This window comes from Oncorhynchus gorbuscha, linkage group LG17, assembly GCF_021184085.1.
Source record: "Oncorhynchus gorbuscha isolate QuinsamMale2020 ecotype Even-year linkage group LG17, OgorEven_v1.0, whole genome shotgun sequence".
Classification (NCBI taxonomy): Eukaryota; Metazoa; Chordata; class Actinopteri; order Salmoniformes; family Salmonidae; genus Oncorhynchus; species Oncorhynchus gorbuscha.
This window is the reverse complement of record NC_060189.1, coordinates 825,445-849,548: the sequence shown is the minus strand read 5'-3', so window position 1 is coordinate 849,548 and position 24,104 is coordinate 825,445. Positions and strand designations below refer to the sequence as shown.

The window sequence follows — 24,104 nt, the reverse complement described above, 5'->3', positions numbered from 1 at the left end:
CATGTACATATTTACCTCTAATACCTTATTATGATCTATCCTGATGTCTAGTCACTTTACCCTGCCTTCATGTACATATCTACCTCAAATACCTTATTATGATCTATCCTGATGCCTAGTCACTTTACCCTGCCTTCATGTACATATTTACCTCTAATACCTTATTATGATCTATCCTGATGTCTAGTCACTTTACCCTGCCTTCATGTACATATCTACCTCAAATACCTTATTATGTTTTATCCTGATGTCACTTTACCCTGCCTTCATGTACATATCTACCTCAAATACCTTATTATTTTTATCCTGATGTCACTTTACCCTGCCTTCATGTACATATCTACCTCAAATACCTTATTATGTTTTATCCTGATGTCACTTTACCCTGCCTTCATGTACATATCTACCTCAAATACCTTATTATTATCTATCCTGATGTCTAGTCACTTTACCCTGCCTTCATGTACATATCTACCTCAAATACCTTATTATGTTTTATCCTGATGTCACTTTACCCTGCCTTCATGTACATATCTACCTCAAATACCTTATTATGTTTTATCCTGATGTCACTTTACCCTGCCTTCATGTACATATCTACCTCAAATAACTTATTATTATCTATCCTGATGCCTAGTCACTTTACCCTGCCTTCATGTACATATCTACCTCAAATAACTTATTATGTTCTATCCTGATGTCACTTTACCCTGCCTTCATGTACATATTTACCTCAAATATCTCGTACCTCAAATATTGGTAGGCCGTCATTGTAAATAAGAATTTGTTCTTAACTGACTTGCCAAGTTAAATAAAGGTGAAATACAAATAAAGAAATAAATACAACATTTGACCTGGTAATATCATTCATATTGTAATCCGTGTATAAAGCTCCATTCTTTGTTACTTTTTAAAATGTGTAATATATTTTTTAAATTCTGCATCGTTGTGAAGAACTCTTAAAGTAGCATGTCACGGTTAACTCTACACTCGTTATATTCGGTGCTTGTGACAAACCAAATTTGATTTAGAGTTTTGTTTATGAAACTTGTTTTATGAAATGAAAGTATTAACTATGTCCACTAGGTGGAGGTATCCCATTTATTATCTTCGTTTTTGACCACTGAAATTCCGCGGAAGAAGAAGAAGGAAGCTGAACTCCGTCACAGCACTTGGTTTATTTTGCTCCAGTGTTGTAAGCTACATCAAATAGCCATTCCGTCTCTTGTCTCGTTTCGTCAAATTCCACCCACGGTTTTTGTTGTTGTTGGGGGGGGTTGGGGGTGGGGATTGTCTTAACGGAGTAGAGGTAAAGGTGTATTCGAGATACAATCATTGCACAATTCGTTGTTGAACCGAGCCACTATCTGTGAAACAAGGGGCCTGCACAGGCACCCCGTCGGCGAGAACAGCCACAATGAGCTCGGAGCAGCAGAGCGACAGCGTGGACCCGGACGAGTCGCAGGACACGTCCAGCAGCCGGGTGTCGGACAAGGAACAGGACCCGCAGACCGATGATTCCGCCGATGAAGACAAGACACCGGCGCGTCCTCCGCAGAGCAGCCGAGAGGAGAGTAGTCTTCACCCGAGAGGCTCCAGGGCGGATTCTGCAGCCGCGCAGGACAATCCCCGGTGTCCGCCGAATGTACCAGGCGCCTCGGGGCAAGGGAGGGGTACCTCTATGGCTGGCCCTGGTTCGGTGGACACGAGCTCCAACAGCCTGTTCTCCATGCTACAGAGCAGGACTATAAGGAGAGGGCTGTTCGTGGACCCATCTAGAGATAACTTTAGGACAATGACGAACTTGTATTCTTCCATGAGTCCGGCTGCAGACTCGGTCAATCTCAGTACCCAAACTCATGGCGCAGTGTTCAATTTGGAATACTCCCCCGACGGGTAAGGACAGGATGAAAATGGATGTTACGTGTTTGTCCATTTTTAGACCGAAGTTTTATCCATATTTGTGCACAATGGTAATAGAAAAGCTAAAGTTGTATGATCAGGTGTCACAATCCACAGACAGACATTGTACATTACACAAGTTGACCTAGGCGAGGTATTTTGGTATTGAATTAGGATCCCCATTAGTTCCTGCAAAAGCAGCAGCTACTCTTCCTGGGGTATCACACGAAACATAATACAGACTGGGCCTGTCGTTGTGACCTTATATCTCACTACTCCCCAGGTCTGTCCTGACAGTGGCTTGTGAACAGACGGAGGTTCTCCTGTTCGATCCCATCTCTTCCAAGCACATCAAGACCCTGGTGGAGGCTCATGAAGACTGTGTCAATAACATCAGGTACCATAGATGTGTTCTCTGCCCCAGTATCTGGGCGTTTAGAGATGTCGACGATGAGTATGTCGTGTCTCCTCTCAAACACCCTGGGAAACTCCCGTTAGACAGCTCTGCAAGCTTTACGTCAAAATATGTTAGGTATTTACTAAATATAGAGTTTCGCTGAGCAACTACGATCATTTATGATGTCCTTCCAAAGAATGGCTAAGTAAAAATGTACAAGCATACAAAAATGTGCCTATTCAGCACAACAGCAATCAATCATTACTGCCAGGCAGAGGTCAGAAGTCAGACATAACACTTGCAGAGCTGTCTAATGGGAGTCTAATGGGAGTCTAATGGGAGTCTAATGGGAGTCTAATGGGAGTCTAATGGGAGTCTAATGGGAGTCTGAATGGGAGTCTGAATGGGAGTCTGAATGGGAGTCTGAATGGGAGTCTACTGGGAGTCTGAATGGGAGTCTGAATGGGAGTCTGAATGGGAGTCTGAATGGGAGTCTGAATGGGAGTCTGAATGGGAGTCTACTGGGAGTCTGAATGGGAGTCTGAATGGGAGTCTGAATGGGAGTCTACTGGGAGTCTGAATGGGAGTCTGAATGGGAGTCTACTGGGAGTCTACTGGGAGTCTACTGGGAGTCTGAATGGGAGTCTACTGGGAGTCTACTGGGAGTCTGAATGGGAGTCTACTGGGAGTCTACTGGGAGTCTACTGGGAGTCTACTGGGAGTCTACTGGGAGTCTACTGGGAGTCTGAATGGGAGTCTGAATGGGAGTCTGAATGGGAGTCTGAATGGGAGTCTGAATGGGAGTCTGAATGGGAGTCTGAATGGGAGTCTGAATGGGAGTCTACTGGGAGTCTACTGGGAGTCTACTGGGAGTCTACTGGGAGTCTACTGGGAGTCTCTGGGAGTCTATGGGAGTCTGAATGGGAGTCTACTGGGAGTCTGAATGGGAGTCTCATGGGTCTTTAATGGAGGCACCTCATACTCATCGACAACGTCTCTTAACGCCCAGATACTGCTGTTCTCTATCCCAGCCTTTCTCAAACCTTTCCTCAGGTACATCCAGACGTTCCATGTATTTGAACTCTTCCAGAGTTATCACACCACATTCAACTTGTCAACTAGTTATCAAGTCCTTGTCTACTAGTTATCCAGCCCTTGTCTACTAGTTATCCAGCCCTTGTCTACTAGTTATCCAGCCCTTGTCTACTAGTTATCCAGCCCTTGTCTACTAGTTATCCAGCCCTTATCTACTTTATTTAACCAGGTAGACCAGGTCACCTTTATTTAACCAGGTAGACCAGATCACCTTTATTTAACCAGGTAGACCAGGTCACCTTTATTTAACCAGGTAGATGCTAGATCACCTTTATTTAACCAGGTAGACCAGGTCACCTTTATTTAACCAGGTAGACCAGGTCACCTTTATTTAACCAGGTAGACCAGGTCACCTTTATTTAACCAGGTAGACCAGGTCACCTTTATTTAACCAGGTAGACCAGATCACCTTTATTTAACCAGGTAGACCAGATCACCTTTATTTAACCAGGTAGACCAGGTCACCTTTATTTAACCAGGTAGATGCTAGATCACCTTTATTTAACCAGGTAGACCAGGTCACCTTTATTTAACCAGGTAGACCAGGTCACCTTTATTTAACCAGGTAGACCAGGTCACCTTTATTTAACCAGGTAGACCAGGTCACCTTTATTTAACCTGGTCATTTAACCAGGTAGACCAGGTCACCTTTATTTAACCAGGTAGACCAGGTCACCTTTATTTAACCAGGTAGACCAGGTCACCTTTATTTAACCAGGTAGACCAGGTCACCTTTATTTAACCATGTAGATCAGATCACCTTTATTTAACCATGTAGACCAGATCACCTTTATTTAACCAGGTAGACCAGATCACCTTTATTTAACCAGGTAGATGCTAGATCACCTTTATTTAACCAGGTAGACCAGGTCACCTTTATTTAACCAGGTAGACGCCAGGTCACCTTTATTTAACCATGTAGACCAGATCACCTTTATTTAACCAGGTAGACCAGATCACCTTTATTTAACCAGGTAGACCAGGTCACCTTTATTTAACCAGGTAGACCAGGTCACCTTTATTTAACCATGTAGACCAGATCACCTTTATTTAACCATGTAGACCAGATCACCTTTATTTAACCAGGTAGACCAGATCACCTTTATTTAACCAGGTAGATGCTAGATCACCTTTATTTAACCAGGTAGACCAGGTCACCTTTATTTAACCAGGTAGACGCCAGGTCACCTTTATTTAACCAGGTAGAGGCTAGATCACCTTTATTTAACCATGTAGACCAGATCACCTTTATTTAACCAGGTAGACCAGATCACCTTTATTTAACCAGGTAGACCAGGTCACCTTTATTTAACCAGGTAGACCAGGTCATCTTTATTTAACCAGGTAGACGCCAGATCACCTTTATTTAACCAGGTAGACGCCAGATCACCTTTATTTAACCATGTAGACGCCAGATCACCTTTATTTAACCAGGTAGAGGCTAGATCACCTTTATTTAACCAGGTAGACCAGATCACCTTTATTTAACCAGGTAGACCAGATCACCTTTATTTAACCAGGTAGACCAGATCACCTTTATTTAACCAGGTAGACGCCAGATCACCTTTATTTAACCAGGTAGACGCCAGTTGAGAACAATTTCTCATTCACAACTGCGACCTGGCCAAGATAAAGCAAAACAGTGTGACACAAAGGTGTAAACAAACGTACATTCAATAATACAGTAGAAAAGTCTGTATACAGTGTGTGCAAATGGTGTGAGGTAAGGCAATAAATAGGTTGCGAAGAAATGACAATTTAGCAAATGAACACTGGAGTAATAGATGGGCAGATGATGATGAGCAAGTAGAAATACTGGTGTGCGAAAGAGCAAAAAAAAGTAAATAAAAACAATATGGGGATGAGGTAGGTTGATTGGGTGGGCTATTTAGAGATGAACTATGTACAGCTGCAGTGATCAGTTAGCTGCTCAGATAGCCGATGTTTAAAGTTAGTGAGGGAAATATGTCTCTAACTTAAGCGATTTTTTTTTGCAATTCGTTCCAGTCATTGGCAGCCAAGAACTCTTAAGGAAAGGTGGCCAAGGGAGGTGTTTGCTTTGGGGATGACCAGTGAAATATTCCTGCTGGACTACGGGTGGGTGCTGCGGACGCTTTACCTAGCAAAGACTTATAGATGACCTGGAGCCAGTGGGTTTGGTGACGAATATGTAGCGAGGGCCAGCCGACGAGGGCATACAGGTCGCAGTGGTGGGTGGTATATGGGGCTTTGGTGACTAAACGGATGGCACTGTGATAGACTGCATCCAGTTTGCATCCAGTTTGCTGAGTGTTGGAGGCTATTTTGTAAATGACATTGCCGAAGTCAAGGGTCGGTAGGATAGTCAGTTTTACGAGGGTATGTTTGGCAGCATGAGTGAAGGAGGCTTTGTTGCGAAATAGGAAGCCGATTCTAGATTTAATCTAGGATTGGATATGCTTAACATGAGTCTGGAAGGAGAGTTTACAGTCTAGCCAGACACCTAAGTATTTGTAGTTGTCCACATATTCTAAGTCAGAACCGTCCAGAGTAGTGATGCTAGTCGGGCGGGCTGGTGCGGGCAGCGATTGGTTGAAGAGCATGCATTTAGTGTTATTAGTGTTTTCAGAGCAGTTGGAGGCCACGGAAGGAGAGTTGTATGACATTGAAGCTCGTCTGGAGGTTAGTAAACACAGTGTCCAAAGACAGGCCAGAAGTATACAGAATGGTGTCGTCTGCGTAGAGGTGGATCAGAGACTCACCAGCAGCGAGCGCGACATCATTGATGTATACAGAAAGAGAGTTGGCCCGAGAATTGAACCCTGTGGCACCCCCATAGAGACTGCCAGAGGACCGGACAGCATGCCCTCCGATTTGACACACTGAACTCTGTCTGCAAAGTAGTTGGTGAACCAGGCGAGGCAGTCATTTGAGAAAGGAGGGCTATTGAGTCTGTCAATCACCGTATTCTTATTGGCAGAGTCGAAAGCCTTGGCCAGGTCAATGAATACGGCTGCACAGTACTGTCTTTTACCGATGGCGGTTATGATGTCGTTTAGTACCTTGAGCGTGGCTGAGTTTTTATTTGTATTTTTTACCTTTATTTAACTAGGCAAGTCAGTTAAGAACAAATTCTTATTTTCAATGACGGCCTAGGAACAGTGGGTTAACTGCCTGTTCAGGGGCAGAACGACAGATTTGTACCATGTCAGCTCAGGGTTTTGAACTTGCAACCTTCTGTTTACTAGTCCAACGCTCTAACCACTAGGCGACCCTGCACCCGTGACCAGCTCGGAAACTGGATTGGAAAGATGAGAAGGTACGGTGGGATTCAAAATGGTCGGAAATCTGTGATCTGTTTGTTAACTTGGCTTTCGAAGACTTTAGAAAGGCAGGGCAGGATGGATATAGGTCTGTAACAGTTTGGGTCTAGACTAGAGTGTCACCCCCTTTTGAAAAGGGGGATGACCGCAACAACTTTCCAATCTTTGAGAATCTCGGACGATACGAAAGAGAGGTTGAACAGACTAGTACTAGGGGTTGCAACAATGGCGGCAGATAATTTTAGAAAGAGAGGGTCCAGATTGTCTTGCCCAGCTCATTTGTGCAGGTCCAGGTTTTGCAGCTCTTTCAGAACATCTGCTATCTGGATTTGGGTGAAGGAGAAGCTGGGGAGGCTTGGGTAAGTAGCTGCGGGGGGGTACGGAGCTGTTGGCCGGAGTTGGGGTAGCCAAGTGGAAAACATGGCCAGCCGTAGAGAAATGCTTTTTGAAATTCTCAATTATAGTGGATTTATTGGTGATGACAGTGTTTCCTAGCCTCAGTGCAGTGGGCAGCTGGGAGGAGGAGCTCTTATTCTCCATGGACTTTACAGTGTTTCCTAGCCTCAGTGCAGTGGGCACCTGGGAGGAGGAGCTCTTATTCTCCATGGACTTTACAGTGTCCCAGAACTTTTTGGAGTTAGAGCTACAGGATGCAAATGTCTGTTTGAAAAAGCTAGCCTTAGCTTTCCTAACTGCCTGTGTATATTGGTTCCTGACTTCCCTGAAAGTTGCATGGCGCGGGGACTATTTGATGCTAATTCAGAATGCCACAGGATGTTTTTGTGCTGGTCAGGGGCAGTCAGGTCTGGAGTGAATCATGGGCTGTTCATAGTTCTACACTTTTTTTGAATGGGTCATGCTTATTTAAGATGGTGAGGAAAGCACTTTTAATGAATAACCAGGCATCCTCTACTGATGGGATGAGGTCAAAATCCTTCCAGGATACCCGGGCCAGGTCGATTAGAAAGGCCTGCTTGCAGAAGTGTTTTAGGGAGAGGATACAGGCAATGAGGCAGTGATCGCTGAAAACAGCAGAGGTGGATTTGGAGGGCAAGTTGGTCAGGATAATATCTATGAGGGTGCCCGCCCATGTTTATGGATGTAGGGTTGTACCTGGTAGGTTCCTTGATAATTTGTGTGAGTTTGAGGGCATCTAGCTTAGATTGTAGGACTGCCGGGGTGATAAGCATATCCCAATTTAGGTCACCTAACAGAACGAACTCTGAAGATAAGATGGGGAGCAATCAATTCGCATATGTCTCATGGTTCGGTCTTCATGTCTATCTCAATGAATCCAAGCTTGATTCCTCTCTTGCGTTTGTTTCAAAACTCATTAGACGATTAAGGTCCGAGGGGAGGGACCCTGGACCTCCTCCATCCAATACGATAGAGAAGTTGTTATTATAATGTATGTTCTGCTCTCTACAGGTTTCTGGACAACCGTTTGTTTGCCACGTGTTCTGATGACACCACCATAGCTCTGTGGGACCTGAGGAAGCTCAACTCTAAAGTGTGCTCTCTGCACGGTCACGCCAGCTGGGTCAAGAACATAGAGTACGACACCAACACACGACTCCTCGTCACCTCTGGCTTTGACGGAAACGTCATCACCTGGGACACCAACAGGTGTGTGTGTGTGTGTGTGTGTGTGTGTGTGTGTGTGTGTGTGTGTGTGTGTGTGTGTGTGTGTGTGTGTGTGTGTGTGTGTGTGTGTGTGTGTGTGTGTGTGTGTGTGTGTGTGCGTGTGTACACGTTTCCACTACAGTTTAATTAGTAAGTTGACTTTCATAATAATGTTTTGATTTCACTTTAGAATAACACAGTGAGGTTGTATTCTGTCTACGTTGAGCTCAGTGTTATCTGTCAGTGATAGGCCGGTGTTGTCGGTCGGTGATAGGCCGGTGTTATCTGCCGGTGATAGGCCGGTGTTGTCGGTCGGTGATAGGCCGGTGTTGTCGGTCGGTGATAGGCCGGTGTTGTCGGCCGGTGATAGGCCGGTGTTATCTGCCGGTGATAGGCCGGTGTTATCTGCCGGTGATAGGCCGGTGTTATCTGTCGGTGATAGGCCGGTGTTGTCGGTCGGTGATAGGCCGGTGTTGTCGGTCGGTGATAGGCCGGTGTTGTCGGCCGGTGATAGGCCGGTGTTGTCGGCCGGTGTTGTCGGCCGGTGTTGTCGGCCGGTGATAGGCCGGTGTTATCTGTCGGTGATAGGCCGGTGTTGTAGGCCGGTGTTGTCGGCCGGTGATGGGCCGGTGTTGTCGGTCGGTGATAGGTCGGTGATAGGCCGGTGTTGTCGGTCGGTGATAGGCCGGTGTTGTCGGTCGGTGATAGGCCGGTGTTGTCGGTCGGTGATAGGCCGGTGTTGTCGATCGGTGATAGGCCGGTGTTGTCGATCGGTGATAGGCCGGTGTTGTCAGCCGGTGATAGGCCGGTGTTGTCGGCCGGTGATAGGCCGGTGTTGTCGGCCGGTGATAGGCCGGTGTTGTCGGTCGGTGATAGGCCGGTGTTGTCGGCCGGTGATAGGCCGGTGTTGTCGGCCGGTGATAGGCCGGTGTTTGCACAACAGACAGCCTGAGGGTTGTGTCCCAAATGGCATGCTATTCTCAATATAGTGTACTACCATAGGTTTCTGGTCAAAAGGAGTGCACTATTTAGGGAATACGGTGGGTGCCATTTAGGATGCAGGCCCGACTCTTCTTCTCTCCTCTACCCGTAGGTTTACAGAGGATGGCTGACTCTTCTTCTCTCCTCTACCTGTAGGTTTACAGAGGATGGCTGACTCTTATTCTCTCCTCTACCTGTAGGTTTACAGAGGATGGCTGACTCTTCTTCTCTCCTCTACCCGTAGGTTTACAGAGGATGGCTGACTCTTATTCTCTCCTCTACCTGTAGGTTTACAGAGGATAGCTGACTCTTCTTCTCTCCTCTTCCCGTAGGTTTACAGAGGATGGCTGACTCTTCTTCTCTCCTCTACCCGTAGGTTTACAGAGGATGGCTGACTCTTCTTCTCTCCTCTACCCGTAGGTTTACAGAGGATGGCTGACTCTTCTTCTCTCCTCTACCCGTAGGTTTACAGAGGATGGCTGACTCTTCTTCTCTCCTCTACCTGTAGGTTTACAGAGGATGGCTGCCCCCACAAGAAGTTCTTCCACACACGCTACCTGATGAGAATGCGTCTGACTCCAGACTGTTCCAAGATGTTGATCTCCACGTCGTCTGGCTACCTGCTGATCCTTCACGACCTGGACCTCACACAGTCTCTGGAGGTGGGCAGCTACCGTATGCTGCGGGCCAGACGCACCCCCCTCAGCTCAGGTGAGACCCCCCCTCTCCCCCATCATCACCTCACAGCTCAGGTGAGACCCCCTCCCCCCATCATCACCTCTCACAGCTCAGGTGAGACCCCCTTCCCCCATCATCACCTCTCACAGCTCAGGTGAGACCCCCTTCCCCCATCATCACCTCTCACAGCTCAGGTGAGACCCCCTTCCCCCCATCATCACCTCTCACAGCTCAGGTGAGACCCCCTTCCCCCATCATCACCTCTCACAGCTCAGGTGAGACCCCCTCCCCCCATCATCACCTCTCACAGCTCAGGTGAGACCCCCTTCCCCCCCATCATCACCTCTCACAGCTCAGGTGAGGTGCTGCATCACCCCCCACCCCCATCATTATCACCTCAGGTGATTTATTGTGAATCTGTCTCTAGATGGCTCAGCGTCTGCGTCGAGGTCAAGTGGAGCTCCTCGACAGGGTAACGACTCCAGCAAGATCCACCCTCACAGAGAAGGTCAGTTAGAGGCATGCTGGGCTTACTTCAGACACTGGTCCTGTTGTAGAACACCCATTCAGACACTGGTCCTGTTGTAGAACACCCATTCAGACACTGGTCCTGTTGTAGAACACCCATTCAGACACTGGTCCTGTTGTAGAACACCCATTCAGACACTGGTCCTGTTGTAGAACACCCATTCAGACACTGGCTGTTAGATAGAGGGAATAAACACCTAATGAACTCTACCAACGAAGTGGAGCAGAGACCAGGGACTGGACTCACAAAACGTTACTTACTGAAATAAAATGTATAAAGTTACAAAAAAAATAAGTTTGTTTTGTAAGTGTATTTACAAAACTATCTTATAAACTTATTTTGACATTAGCTTGAAACCAATTAATAAACCTGTGACAGGGATGATAGGATTTAATATAATAATTAACTATAATAAAGTGTTGATTTTTCTATTTTATTACATTTATTTATCTGCTTTATGTCTCAAAATTATATATTTTTTTGTTGGCTTGCGAACCCTTTATGCACAAAAAAAAAATGTCATTTTTTTCTCGCACATTATAGCCATCAGACTTGCGATATCAAAAACAAAATGGATAACCAAGGAAATAAACAGAAAACTAGAGCAAACAAGAGGTTGAAGTGATGGTGGAGGAAATGGCAGCCAGGAAAAGGTTGAGGAGGAGACTTGATAACTGAAGGGGTCACTGCAGAGACCAGGAAGAGAGGACGGGCGAGAGTGGCTCTGCCGTCGAGGGTATGGCAGAGGCCGGGTGGTGTGTCAGAGGCCGGGTGGTGTGTCAGAGGCCGGGTGGTGTGTCAGAGGCCGGGTGGTGTGTCAGAGGCCGGGTGGTGTGTCAGAGGCCGGGTGGTGTGTCAGAGGCCGGGTGGTGTGTCAGAGGCCGGGTGGTGTGTCAGAGGCCGGGTGGTGTGTCAGAGGCCGGGTGGTGTGTCAGAGGCCGGGTGGTGTGTCAGAGGCCGGGTGGTGTGTCAGAGGCCCGGTGGTGTGTCAGAGGCCCGGGTGGTGTGTCAGAGGCCCGGGTCGTATGGCAACAAAAATGAAACGTCCCTTTTTCAGGACTCGGTCTTTCAAAGATAGTTAGTAAAAATCCAAATAACTTCACAGATCTTCATTGTAAAGGGTTTAAACACTGTTTCCCATGCTTGTTCAATGAACCATAAACAATTAACGAACATGCACCTGTGGAACGGTCGTTAAGACACTAACAACTTACAGACGGTAGGCAATTAAGGTCACAGTTATGAAAACGTAGGGCACTAAAGAGGCCTTTCTACTGACTCTGAAAAACACCAAAAGAAAGATGCCCAGGGTCCCTGCTCATCTGTGTGAATGTGCCTTAGGCATGCTGCAAGGAGGCATGAGGACTGCAGATGTGGCCAGGGTAATGAATTGCAATGTCCGCACTGTGAGACGCCTACAGGGAGACAGGACGGACAGCTGATCGTCCTCGCAGTGGCAGACCACGTGTAACAACACCTGCACAGGATCAGTACATCAGAACATCACACCTGCGGGACAGGTACAGGATGGCAACAACAACTGCCCGAGTTACACCAGGAACACACAATCCCTCCATCAGTGCTCAGACTGTCCACAATAGGCTGAGAGAGGCTGGGCTGAGGGCTTGTAGGCCTGTTGTATAGCAGATCCTCAATAGGCTGAGAGAGGCTGGACTGAGGGCTTGTAGGCCTGTTGTAAGGCAGGTCCTCACCAGACATCACCGGCAACAACGTCCCCTATGGGCACAAAGCCACTGTCGCTGGACTAGACAGGACTGGTAAAAAGTGCTCTTCACTGACGAGTCGTGGTTTTTTCTCACCAGGGGTGGTGATCGGATTCACGTTTATCGTCTAAGGAATGAGCGTTACACTGAGGCCTGTACTCTGGAGCGAGATCGATTTGGAGGTGGAGGGTCCGTCATGGTCTGGGGCGGTGTGTCACAGCATCATCGGACTGAGCTTGTTGTCATTGCAGGCAATCTCAACGCTGTGTGTTACAGGGAAGACATCCTCCCTCATGTGGTACCCTTCCTGCAGGCTCATCCTGACATGACCCTCCAGCATGACAATGCCACCAGCCATACTGCTCATCCTGTGTGTGATTTCCTGCAAGACAGGAATGTCAGTGTTCTGCCATGGGCAGTGAAGAGCCCGGATCTCAATCCCATTGAGCACGTCTGGGACCTGTTGGATCGGAGGGTGAGGGCTAGGGCCATCCCCCCCCAGAAATGTCTGGGAACTTGCAGGTGCCTTGGTGGAAGAGTGGGGTAACATCTCACAGCAAGAACTGACATATCTGGTGCAGTCCATGAGGAGGAGATGCACTGCAGTACTTAATGCAGCTGGTGGCCACACCAGATACTGACTTTTGATTTTGACCCCCCACGCTTTGTTCAAGGACACATTTTTCCATTTCTGTTAATCACATGTCAGTTTGTCTGTTTTTGAATGCTCATACAAATATTTACACACGTTAAGTTTGCTGAAAATAAATGCAGTTGACAGTGAGCGAACGTTTATTTTTTTTCTGAGTTTTATTTATATATATATATATATATATATATATATATATATAAAACACACACAACACACATTCTGATCAAATATATGCACTGAGCTTGTCTGATCCTTTAAGCACACTGTTTGATTAAATAACTAAGACACACATGACTCAAGAAAGAGCTTGATGGTCACATGGTGTTAAAAGACAAAACAATGACAGCCTGTGTGATTGGCACATGTCGTCTCTTTCCTCGTTACTGCAGCGAACCGCAGCAAGTGGTTTATCCAACATTTTGCCGTTACATGAGGATCAGAGCTCCACGTAATCATTATTATTAACCTAATACTCTATTTATATAATATTATTAACCTAATACTGTATTTATATAATATTATTAACCTAATACTATATTTATATAATATTATTAACCTAATACTCTATTTATATAATATTATTAACCTAATACTGTATTTATATAATATTATTAACCTAATACTATATTTATATAATATTATTAACCTAATACTGTATTTATATAATATTATTAACCTAATACTGTATTTATATAATATTATTAACCTAATACTCTATTTATATAATATTATTAACCTAATACTGTATTTATATAATATTATTAACCTAATACTCTATTTATATAATATTATTAACCTAATACTCTATTTATATAATATTATTAACCTAATACTGTATTTATATAATATTATTAACCTAATACTGTATTTATATAATATTATTAACCTAATACTCTATTTATATAATATTATTAACCTAATACTCTATGTATATAATATTATTAACCTAATACTCTATTTATATAGTCAATCACCACCTTCCGGAGACACCTGAAACCCCTCTCACCCCCCCCCTTTAAGATTTAGATTCACCTAATACTCTATATAATATTATTAACAAACAGGCAACACAAGTAAGATCTGTCTTTCTATTGATTATATATGGGTCATTTATAAAACCAGGCACGTTGAACAGTATTGATTATATATGGGTCATTTATAAAACCAGGCACGTTGAACAGTATTGATTATATATGGGTCGTTTATAAAACCAGGCACGTTGAACAGTATTGATTATAGACCTCATTAAGATGGGGTTTCCTCTCTCCCCAGTTGTTGTTGTTGTTGTTGATAATTACTGCAAAGGGCTGTTTCCTCATCTCTGCTGCCCCCACATTGCTCCCAATCTGCTGGGGAACTTTGCTACTAGGCACGTGACAAAGGGAAAGGTGCTAATTCTACAGCCCTCTGAAGATTACGTTTCACAACTGCAGACGGCGACTGTATCCGAGGGAGAAACGCATTTGTTCTAAAATAATATTAGATTTATTAGTGTTGTACCGTTGTTCTTACGTAATGTAAATATATGCAATTTCAGTATCACTTATCTTAGAGTGATGGGCTGTGGATCAATTACACTGAGACAGGAGCCAATAGGCCTCCGCAATGGATCAGTCCACTGAGACAGGAGCCAATAGGCCTCCGCAATGGATCAGTCCACTGAGACAGGAGCCAATCGGCCTCCGCAATGGATCAATTACACTGAGACAGGAGCCAATCGGCCTCCGCAATGGATCAATTACACTGAGACAGGAGCCAATAGGCCTCCGCAATGGATCAGTCCACTGAGACAGGAGCCAATCGGCCTCCGCAATGGATCAGTCCACTGAGACAGGAGCCAATCGGCCTCCGCAATGGATCAGTCCACTGAGACAGGAGCCAATAGGCCTCCGCAATGGATCAGTCCACTGAGACAGGAGCCAATCGGCCTCCGCAATGGATCAGTCCACTGAGACAGGAGCCAATAGGCCTCCGAAATGGATCAGTTACACTGAGACAGGAGCCAATCGGCCTCCGCAATGGATCAGTCCACTGAGACGGGAGCCAATCGGCCTCCAAAATGGACCAGTTGAACTGAGACGGGAGCCAATCGGCCTCCGAAATGGACCAGTTGAACTGAGACGGGAGCCAATCGGCCTCCGAAATGGACCAGTTGAACTGAGACGGGAGCCAATCGGCCTCCGAAATGGACCAGTTGAACTGAGACGGGAGCCAATCGGCCTCCGCAGTGGATCAGTAGAACTGAGACGGGAGCCAATCGGCCTCCGCAGTGGATCAGTTGAACTGAGACGGGAGCCAATCGGCCTCCGCAGTGGATCAGTTGAACTGAGACGGGAGCCAATCGGCCTCCGCAGTGGATCAGTTGAACTGAGACGGGAGCCAATCGGACCTCTGTCTTGTGCACCATGAACATGTTTCATAATCGACTAATGAAATCTGTCGACCAAACAATTTACCAGTCGACTAAATGGGGTCAGCCCTAGTTGACTGTCAGTGTGTTACGTTGTGTTGACTGTCAGTGTGTTACGTTGTGTTGACTGTCAGTGTGTTGTGTTGTGTTGACTGTCAGTGTGTTGTTGACTGTCAGTGTGTTGTTGTGTTGACTGTCAGTGTGTTGTGTTGACTGTCAGTGTGTTGTGTTGACTGTCAGTGTGTTGTGTTGACTGTCAGTGTGTTGTGTTGACTGTCAGTGTGCTGTGTTGACTGTCAGTGTGCTGTGTTGACTGTCAGTGTGCTGTGTTGACTGTCAGTGTGCTGTGTTGACTGTCAGTGTGTTGTGTTGACTGTCAGTGTGTTACGTTGTGTTGACTGTCAGTGTGTTGTGTTGTGTTGACTGTCAGTGTGTTATGTTGTGTTGACTGTCAGTGTGTTGTTGTGTTGACTGTCAGTGTGTTGTTGACTGTCAGTGTGTTATGTTGTGTTGACTGTCCGTGTGTTACGTTGTGTTGACTGTCAGTGTGTTACGTTGTGTTGACTGTCAGTGTGTTGTGTTGACTGTCAGTGTGTTGTGTTGACTGTCAGTGTGTTGTGTGTTGACTGTCAGTGTGTTGTGTTGACTGTCAGTGTGTTGTGTTGACTGTCAGTGTGTTGTGTTGACTGTCAGTGTGTTGTGTTGACTGTCAGTGTGTTGTGTTGACTGTCAGTGTGTTGTGTTGACTGTCAGTGTGCTGTGTTGACTGTCAGTGTGTTGTGTTGACTGTCAGTGTCAGTGTATGGTTGACTGTCGTTGACTGTCAGTGTGTTACGTTGTGTTGACTGTCAGTGTGTTGTGTGTGTTGACTGTCAGTGTGTTATGTTGTGTTGACTGTCAGTGTGTTGTTGTGTTGACTGTCAGTGTGTTATGATGTCAGTGTGTTATGTTGTGTTGACTGTGATGTGATGTTGACTGTCTGTGTTGACTGTCAGTGTGTTGTGTTGACTGTCAGTGGGTTACGTTGACTGTCAGTGTGTTACGTTGTGTTGACTGTCAGTGTGTTACGTTGTGTTGACTGTCAGTGTGTTGTGTTGACTGTCAATGTGTTATATTCCCCCCTCTATGTTAAGTAATGTGATGTGATGGCCTTGTAATTGACCAGCCAAATGACAGCGGTCACAGTAATGACAGCGGTCACAGTGATGACAGCGGTCACGGTGATGACAGCGGTCACGGTGATGACAGCGGTCACGGTGATGACAGCGGTCACGGTAATGACAGCGGCCACAGTAATGACAGCGGCCACAGTAATGACAGCGGCCACAGTAATGACAGCGGCCACGGTAATGACAGCGGTCACGGTAATGACAGCGGTCACGGTAATGACAGCGGTCACTGTAATGACTGCGGTCACGGTGACGACAGCGGTCGTGTTAACACTAACCTACACGGTTAGGAGGTCGTGGTGCCAGCCCTCGTGTTAACACTAACCTACACGGTTAGGAGGTCGTGGTGCCAGCCCTCGTGTTAACACTAACCTACACGGTTAGGAGGTCGTGGTGCCAGCCCTCGTGTTAACTTCATGTTGCTGCCCCTCTTCCCTCTCCCAGGTCTCTCCCCCAGGAATAGTTTGGAGGTGTTGACTCCAGAGATCCCAGGAGAGAGGGACAGGGGGAACTGCATCACCTCTCTCCAGCTTCACCCTAAAGGCTGGGCTGCCCTCATACGCTGCTCCTCCAACATGGATGACCAGGAGGTGAGTCACCTGACCCCCCAAAACCCCCAGGAGGTAACTGTCACCACACTGCACCCCGACATCACCACACTGCACCCGACATCACCACACTGCACCCCGACATCACCACACTGCACCCCGACATCACCACACTGCACCCCGACATCACCACACTGCACCCCGACATCACCACACTGCACCCCGACATCACCACACTGACATCACCCACTGCACATCACCACACTGCACCCCGACATCACCACACTGCACCCCGACATCACCACACTGCACCCCGACATCACCACACTGCACCCCGACATCACCACACTGCACCCCGACATCACCACACTGCACCCCGACATCACCACACTGCACCCCGACATCACCACACTGCACCCCCGACATCACCACACTGCACCCCCGACATCACCACACTGCACCCCGACATCACCACACTGACATCACCACACTGCACCCCGACATCACCACACTGCACCCCGACATCACCACACTGCACCCCGACATCACCACATCACATCACCACACTGCACCCCGACATCACCACACTGCACCCCGACATCACCACACTGCACCCCCGACATCTACACACACCTCTCCCATACATCATCTACTTCTTGATTCTTCTTTATCGTAACGCCAAAGTATTTTTTTGTGTGTTACAACCTGAATTTAAAACGTAATAAGTTGAGGTTGTTTTTCTCTCTGGTCGACACACAATAACCCCATAATGTCATGTTTTCCAAATTCATATAAATTATACTATGGCATTCTTGAATGCTTGTTTCTGATTGGCCTGAAGGGCATTCTAGAGCCAAATTCATAAAAATTATACCATGGCATTCTTGAATGCTTGTTTCTGATTGGCCTGAAGGGCGTTCTAGAGCCTGCGTTCTTTCCCAACAGAAAATGTAAAAGTAATTTGGTTCTAAATATACTTAAGTATCAAAATTAAAAGTAACTTATTTCTCTTTTCTCATCTGCAAAGCAGATGGCATGATTTAAAAAAATAAAATAATAAATTACAAATAGAAAGGGGCAAGCTCCAACCCTCAGACATCATTTACAAACTAAGCATTTGTGTGCTCCAGATCAGAGGCAGTAGGGATGACCAGGGATGTTCTCTGTTTAGTGAGTCCTCCAGATCAGAGGCAGTAGGGATGACCAGGGATGTTCTCTGTTTAGTGAGTCCTCCATATCAGGGATGCAGGGATGTTCTCTGTTTAGGATCCAGATCAGAGGCAGTAGGGATGTTCTCTGTTTAGTGAGTCCTCCAGATCAGAGACAGTAGTGATGACCAGGGATGTTCTCTGTTTAGTGAGTCCTCCAGATCAGAGGCAGTAGGGATGACCAGGGATGTTCTCTGTTTAGAGAGTCCTCCAGATCAGAGGCAGTAGGGATGACCAGGGATGTTCTCTGTTTAGTGAGTCCTCCAGATCAGAGGCAGTAGGGATGACCAGGGATGTTCTCTGTTTAGTGAGGCCTCCAGATCAGAGGCAGTAGGGATGACCAGGGATGTTCTCTGTTTCGTGAGTCCACCAGATCAGAGGCAGTAGGGATGACCAGGGATGTTCTCTGTTTAGTGAGTCTGCCAGATCAGAGACAGTAGGGATGACCAGGGATGTTCTCTGTTTAGTGAGTCCTTCAGATCAGAGACAGTAGTGATGACCAGGGATGTTCTCTGTTTAGTGAGTCCTCCAGATCAGAGGCAGAAGGGATGACCAGGGATGTTCTCTGTTTAGTGAGTCCTCCAGATCAGAGGCAGTAGGGAGGACCAGGGATGTTCTCTGTTTAGTGAGTCTGCCAGATCAGAGACAGTAGTGATGACCAGGGATGTTCTCTGTTTAGTGAGTCCTCCAGATCAGAGGCAGTAGGGATGACCAGGGATGTTCTCTGTTTAGTGAGTCCTCCAGATCAGAGGCAGTAGGGAGGACCAGGGATGTTCTCTGTTTAGTGAGTCTGCCAGATCAGAGACAGTCGGGATGACCAGGGTGGTCTCTTGATAAGTTTGTGAATTGGACCAATTTCCTGTCCTCCTAAGCATTCAAAATGTAACTAATACTTTTGGGTGTCAGGGACAATGTCCCGTGTAAAAAGTACTTTTATTTTCTTTAGGAATGGAAATGGAGTAAAAGTAGTGAAAAATATAATGGTAAAGTACAGATATCCCCAAAAAACTACTTTAAGTAGTAGTAGTAGCAGTAGTAGCAGTAGTAGTGGTAGTAGTAGTAGTAGTAGTAGTGATAGTAGTAGTAGTAGTAGTAGTAGTAGTAGTAGTAGTAGTGATAGTAGTAGTAGTGATAGTAGTAGTAATAGTAATAGTAGTAGTAATAGTAGTAGTAGTAGTAGTAGTAGTAGTAGTAGTAGTAGTAGTAGTAGTAGTAGTAGTAGTAGTAGTAGTAGTAGTAGTAGTAGTAGTGATAGTAGTAGTAGTAGTAGTAGTAGTGGTAGTAGTAGTAGTAGTGGTAGTAGTAGTAGTGGTAGTAGTAGTGATAGTAGTAGTGGTAGTGATAGTAGTAGTGGTAGTAGTAGTAGTAGTAGTAGTGATAGTAGTGATAGTAGTAGTAGTAGTAGTAGTGATAGTAGTAGTGATAGTAGTAGTGATAGTAGTAGTAGTAGTGGTAGTAGTAGTAGTGGTAGTAGTAGTAGTATTAGTGGTAGTAGTGGTAGTAGTAGTAGTAGTAGTAGTATTAGTGGTAGTAGTGGTAGTAGTAGTAGTAGTAGTAGTAGTAGTAGTAGTAGTAGTAGTGATAGTAGTAGCAGTAGTAGTAGTGGTGGTAGTAGTAGTAGTAGTAGTAGTAGTAGTAGTAGTAGTAGTAGTAGTAGTGGTAGCAGTAGTAGTAGTAGCAGTAGTAGCAGTAGTAGTAGTAGCAGCAGTAGTAGTAGTAGTAGTAGTAGTAGTAGTAGTAGTGGTAGCAGCAGTAGTAGTAGTAGTAGTAGTAGTGGTAGTGGTGGTAGTGGTAGTAGTGGTAGTGGTAGTGGTAGTAGTAGTAGTGGTAGTGGTAGTAGTGGTAGTGGTAGTAGTAGTAGTAGTGGTGGTAGTAGTGGTAGTGGTAGCAGTAGTAGTAGTAGTGGCAGTAGCAGTAGTAGCAGTAGTAGTAGTGGTAGCGGTAGCAGTAGCGGTAGCAGTAGTGGTAGCGGTAGCGGTAGCAGTAGCGGTAGCGGTAGCAGTAGCAGTACTTTAAAAGTATCTTTTGCACCATTGAATGTCCCTTTGAGCATGGTAGAGTTATTAATCACACTTTGGACAGGGGCCGAGTTCCAGTTTTGACTTAAATCTAGTTAAATCTGTGGTAAGACCTGAAAAATGGTTGTCTTAACAATGATCAACAACCAATTTGACAGTTTCAACTATTAAAAAAATAAAATTAGTGATTGGTAAATGTTTCACAATCCAGGTGTGGAAATCTCTTAAAGAAACTTACCCAGAAAGACTCTCAACTGTTTTCGCTGCCAACGGGGCTTGACAGAGTATTGACTGAGCTGTGTGAATACTTATGTAAATTCAATATTTCTGGATTTTGTTTTCAATAAATTTGCTAACATTTCTTAAAAAAACAGGTTTTCGCTTTGTCATTATTATGTGTAGAGTAGTAGGTGAGTTTATTTTTGAATTCCGGCTGTAACAACAAAATGTGGAATAAGTCTAGGAGTGTGAAGGCCCTGTAAAGGCCCTTTCTGAAGGCCCTGTATCTCCACCTTGCCCTTTGATTGGCTCGGTGGACGTTTCATTATTGCTTGTACCAATCTAATCCTCTCAGATCTCCACAAGGGCTTTGGGGTCCATTTAAGATTGCACTTGGACATGCTCTGTCTGTCAGCATTGATGAGCAGGTTACGTTTAGTCTCTAACCCTCTTCTGTTTCTCCACTCTTCATCTGTCTTCCTGTTATCCTCCCTCTCTTCTTCCCTCCCCTCTCTCTTCTTCCCTCCCCTCTCTCCTCCTCCCTCCCCCTCTCTCCTCCTCCCTTTCTCTCTCCTCCCCCTCTCTCCTCCCTTTCTCACTTCTCCCCCTCTCTCCTCCTCCCTCCCCTCTCTCCTCCTCCCTTTCTCTCTTCTCCCCCTCTCTTCTTCCCTCCCCTCTCTCCTCCTCCCTTTCTCTCTTCTCCCCCTCTCTCCTCCCCCTCTCTCCTCCTCCCTTTCTCTCTTCCCTGTCTCCTCCTCCCTTTCTCTCTTCTCTCCTACTCCCTCCTCCTCCCTCCCCCTCTCTCCTCCTCCCTTTCTCTCTTCTCCCCCTCTCTCCTCTTCCCTCCCCTCTCTCCTCCCTTTCTCTCTTCTCCCCCTCTCTCCTCCTTCCTTTCTCTCTTCTCCCCCTCTCTCCTCTTCCCTCCCCTCTCTCCTCCTCCCTTTCTCTCTTCTCCCCCTCTCTCCTCCTCCCTTTCTCTCTTCTCCCCCTCTCTCCTCCTCCCTTTCTCTCTTCTCCCCCTCTCTCCTCCTCCCTTTTCTCTTCTCCCCCTCTCTCCTCCCTCCTCTTCCCTCCCCTCTCTCCTCCTCCCTTTCTCTCTTCTCCCCCTCTCTCCTCCTCCCTCCTCTTCACTCCCCTCTCTCCTCCTCCCTCCTCTTCCCCCCCCCTCTCTCCTCTTCCCTCTCTGTCCTCTTCAGTGGACATGTGTGTATGAGTTTCAGGATGGCTCCCCCACACGTCCCCCCGTCTCCCCGCGCTGCTCTCTACGTCTGACCCACTACATCGAGGAGGCTAACGTGGGGAGGGGCTACATCAAGGAGTTGTGCTTCAGTCCTGACGGGCGGCTCATCTGCTCCCCCTACGGGTAGGGAGTATTATGACATCTGCTCCCCCTACGGGTAGAGAGTATTATGACATCTGCTCCCCCTACGGGTAGAGAGTATTATGACATCTGCTCCCTCTATAGGTAGAGAGAATTATGACATCTGCTCCCCCTATAGGTAGAGAGAATTATGACATCTGCTCCCCCTATAGGTAGAGAGAATTATGACATCTGCTCCCCCTATAGGTAGAGAGTATTATGACATCTGCTCCCCCTATGGGTAGAGAGTATTATGACATCTGCTCCCCCTATAGGTAGAGAGTATTATGACATCTGCTCCCCCTATGGGTAGAGAGTATTATGACATCTGCTCCCCCTATAGGTAGAGAGTATTATGACATCTGCTCCCCCTATAGGTAGAGAGTATTATGACATCTGCTCCCCTATAGGTAGAGAGTATTATGACATCTGCTGCCCCCTATAGGTAGAGAGTATTATGACATCTGACATCTGCCCCCTATGGGTAGAGAGTATTATGACATCTGCTCCCCCTGTAGGTAGAGAGTATGACATCTGCTCCCCCTATGGGTAGAGAGTATTATGACATCTGCTCCCCCTACGGGTAGAGAGTATTATGACATCTGCTCCCCCTATGGGTAGAGAGTATTATGACATCTGCTCCCCCTATAGGTAGAGAGTATTATGACATCTGCTCCCCCTATAGGTAGAGAGTATTATGACATCTGCTCCCCCTATGGGTAGAGAGTATTATGACATCTGCTCCCCCTATAGGTATAATAATAATAATAATAATAATAATAATAATATGCCATTTAGCAGACGCTTTTATCCAAAGCGACTTACAGTCATGATAGAGAGTATGACATCTGCTCCCCCTATGGGTAGAGAGTATGACATCTGCCATCTGCTATGTCATATTGCTTAGCCTATCAGAGGGCAAGGTGCGCTTATTGTCACATTGCTTAGCCTATCAGAGGGCAAGGTGCGCTTATTGTCACATTGCTTAGCCTATCAGAGGGCAAGGTGCGCTTATTGTCACATTGCTTAGCCTATCAGAGGGCAAGGTGCGCTTATTGTCATATTGCTTAGCCTATCAGAGGGCAAGGTGCGCTTATTGTCATATTGCTTAGCCTATCAGAGGGCAAGGTGCGCTTATTGTCATATTGCTTAGCCTATCAGAGGGCAAGGTGCGCTTATTGTCATATTGCTTAGCCTATCAGAGGGCAAGGTGCGCTTATTGTCATATTGCTTAGCCTATCAGAGGGCTCTGACAGGATTGGGGTCTATTTGGAGCTCGGACACAGTGTTCCACTTTTGTAATCAAGTGTTGTCCCAGCAGGTACGGAGTACGACTGCTGTCCTTCGACGAGAACTGTATGGAACTGTCTGACTGCCTTCCCGTCCTGACCAGCTGTCTCCGAGAGGTGCGGTCCATCTACTCCCACAGTGATGTGGTCCTCACCACCAAGTTCTCCCCAACCCACTGCCAGCTGGCGTCAGGCTGTCTCAGTGGCCGCGTCGCCTTATACCAGCCCAGGTTCTAACAGCGGGGCTGTCCCATATGGCCCCCCTTATTCCCTATGGGCTCTGGTCAAAAGTAGTGCACTATTTTAGGGAATAGGGTGACATTTTTTGGGGGGACACTCTGGTAATCTAGTAGACCTTTATTCATTAGGCGCCATTAGGCGCCAAACGGAAGAAACCGGAAACGAAGGGACTACCTTGAACTTGGTTTTGCTACCGTTATACCCCGACGCAACCTTTTCGGAGTCAAGAACACTTTGGCAAAAGCCGAGCTCAACCTCCACAATGTTTATTTTAAAAAATGTAACATTGACCTAATAAAAAGTTCAATTTTCACAGCATATTGTCTCTATGGCTGTTGATCTGACTGTATTGTTCTCACACCATATTACATCTCCCAACTCTAGCTTTGATGAGAAAATAGATCAGTCCTGTAGCACTTGTTGAGCAGAAACTCTGAAATGATTACCTTTCTTATTGTACTGGATTTATGGTATCTGATGATTTCAAGGCAACTGGTGGCTCTGGGGGTTTGAATCATGATGTGGGTGGGGGGGGGGACAAGGTCAAATCATGATGTGGGGGGGACAAGGTCAAATCATGATGTGGGGGGGGGACAAGGTCAAATCATGATGTGGGGGGGGACAAGGTCAAATCATGATGTGGGTGGGGGGGACAAGGTCAAATCATGATGGGGGGCCGGACAAGGTCAAATTATGGTGTGGGGGGGGGGCAAGGTCAAATCATGATGGGGGGGGGCAAGGTCAAATCATGATGTGGGGG

General features: G+C 46.4%; 1 protein-coding gene across 2 annotated transcripts; it reads left to right on the top strand.

The window, feature by feature from the left end:
• Nucleotides 1–1,285: 1,285 nt before the first annotated feature.
• wdr32 (WD repeat domain 32) lies at nt 1,286–23,662 on the top strand. 2 transcript variants are annotated; one of them, XM_046309591.1, is made up of 8 exons: nt 1,286–1,896; nt 2,186–2,299; nt 8,125–8,322; nt 9,809–10,011; nt 10,406–10,486; nt 16,907–17,052; nt 21,652–21,818; nt 23,137–23,662. In XM_046309591.1, exons 1-8 carry the CDS (start codon nt 1,418–1,420, stop codon nt 23,339–23,341), a joined length of 1,593 nt encoding a protein of 530 aa, XP_046165547.1. In that variant the 5' UTR covers nt 1,286–1,417; the 3' UTR covers nt 23,342–23,662. The 2 variants fall into 2 exon arrangements, with proteins under 2 accessions (XP_046165547.1, XP_046165546.1); XM_046309590.1 differs by having other exon boundaries at nt 16,907–17,085.
• Nucleotides 23,663–24,104: the final 442 nt, after the last annotated feature.

Excerpts from the sequence above, each read along its gene's own strand:
- wdr32 (XM_046309590.1), top strand. The coding sequence starts at position 1,418 with ATGAGCTCGGAGCAGCAGAGCGACAGCGTGGACCCGGACGAGTCGCAG. Across the intron at positions 2,300-8,124 it reads GACTGTGTCAATAACATCAG|GTTTCTGGACAACCGTTTGT; the intron begins GTACCATAGATG and ends TGCTCTCTACAG. Across the intron at positions 8,323-9,808 it reads ATCACCTGGGACACCAACAG|GTTTACAGAGGATGGCTGCC; the intron begins GTGTGTGTGTGT and ends CTCTACCTGTAG.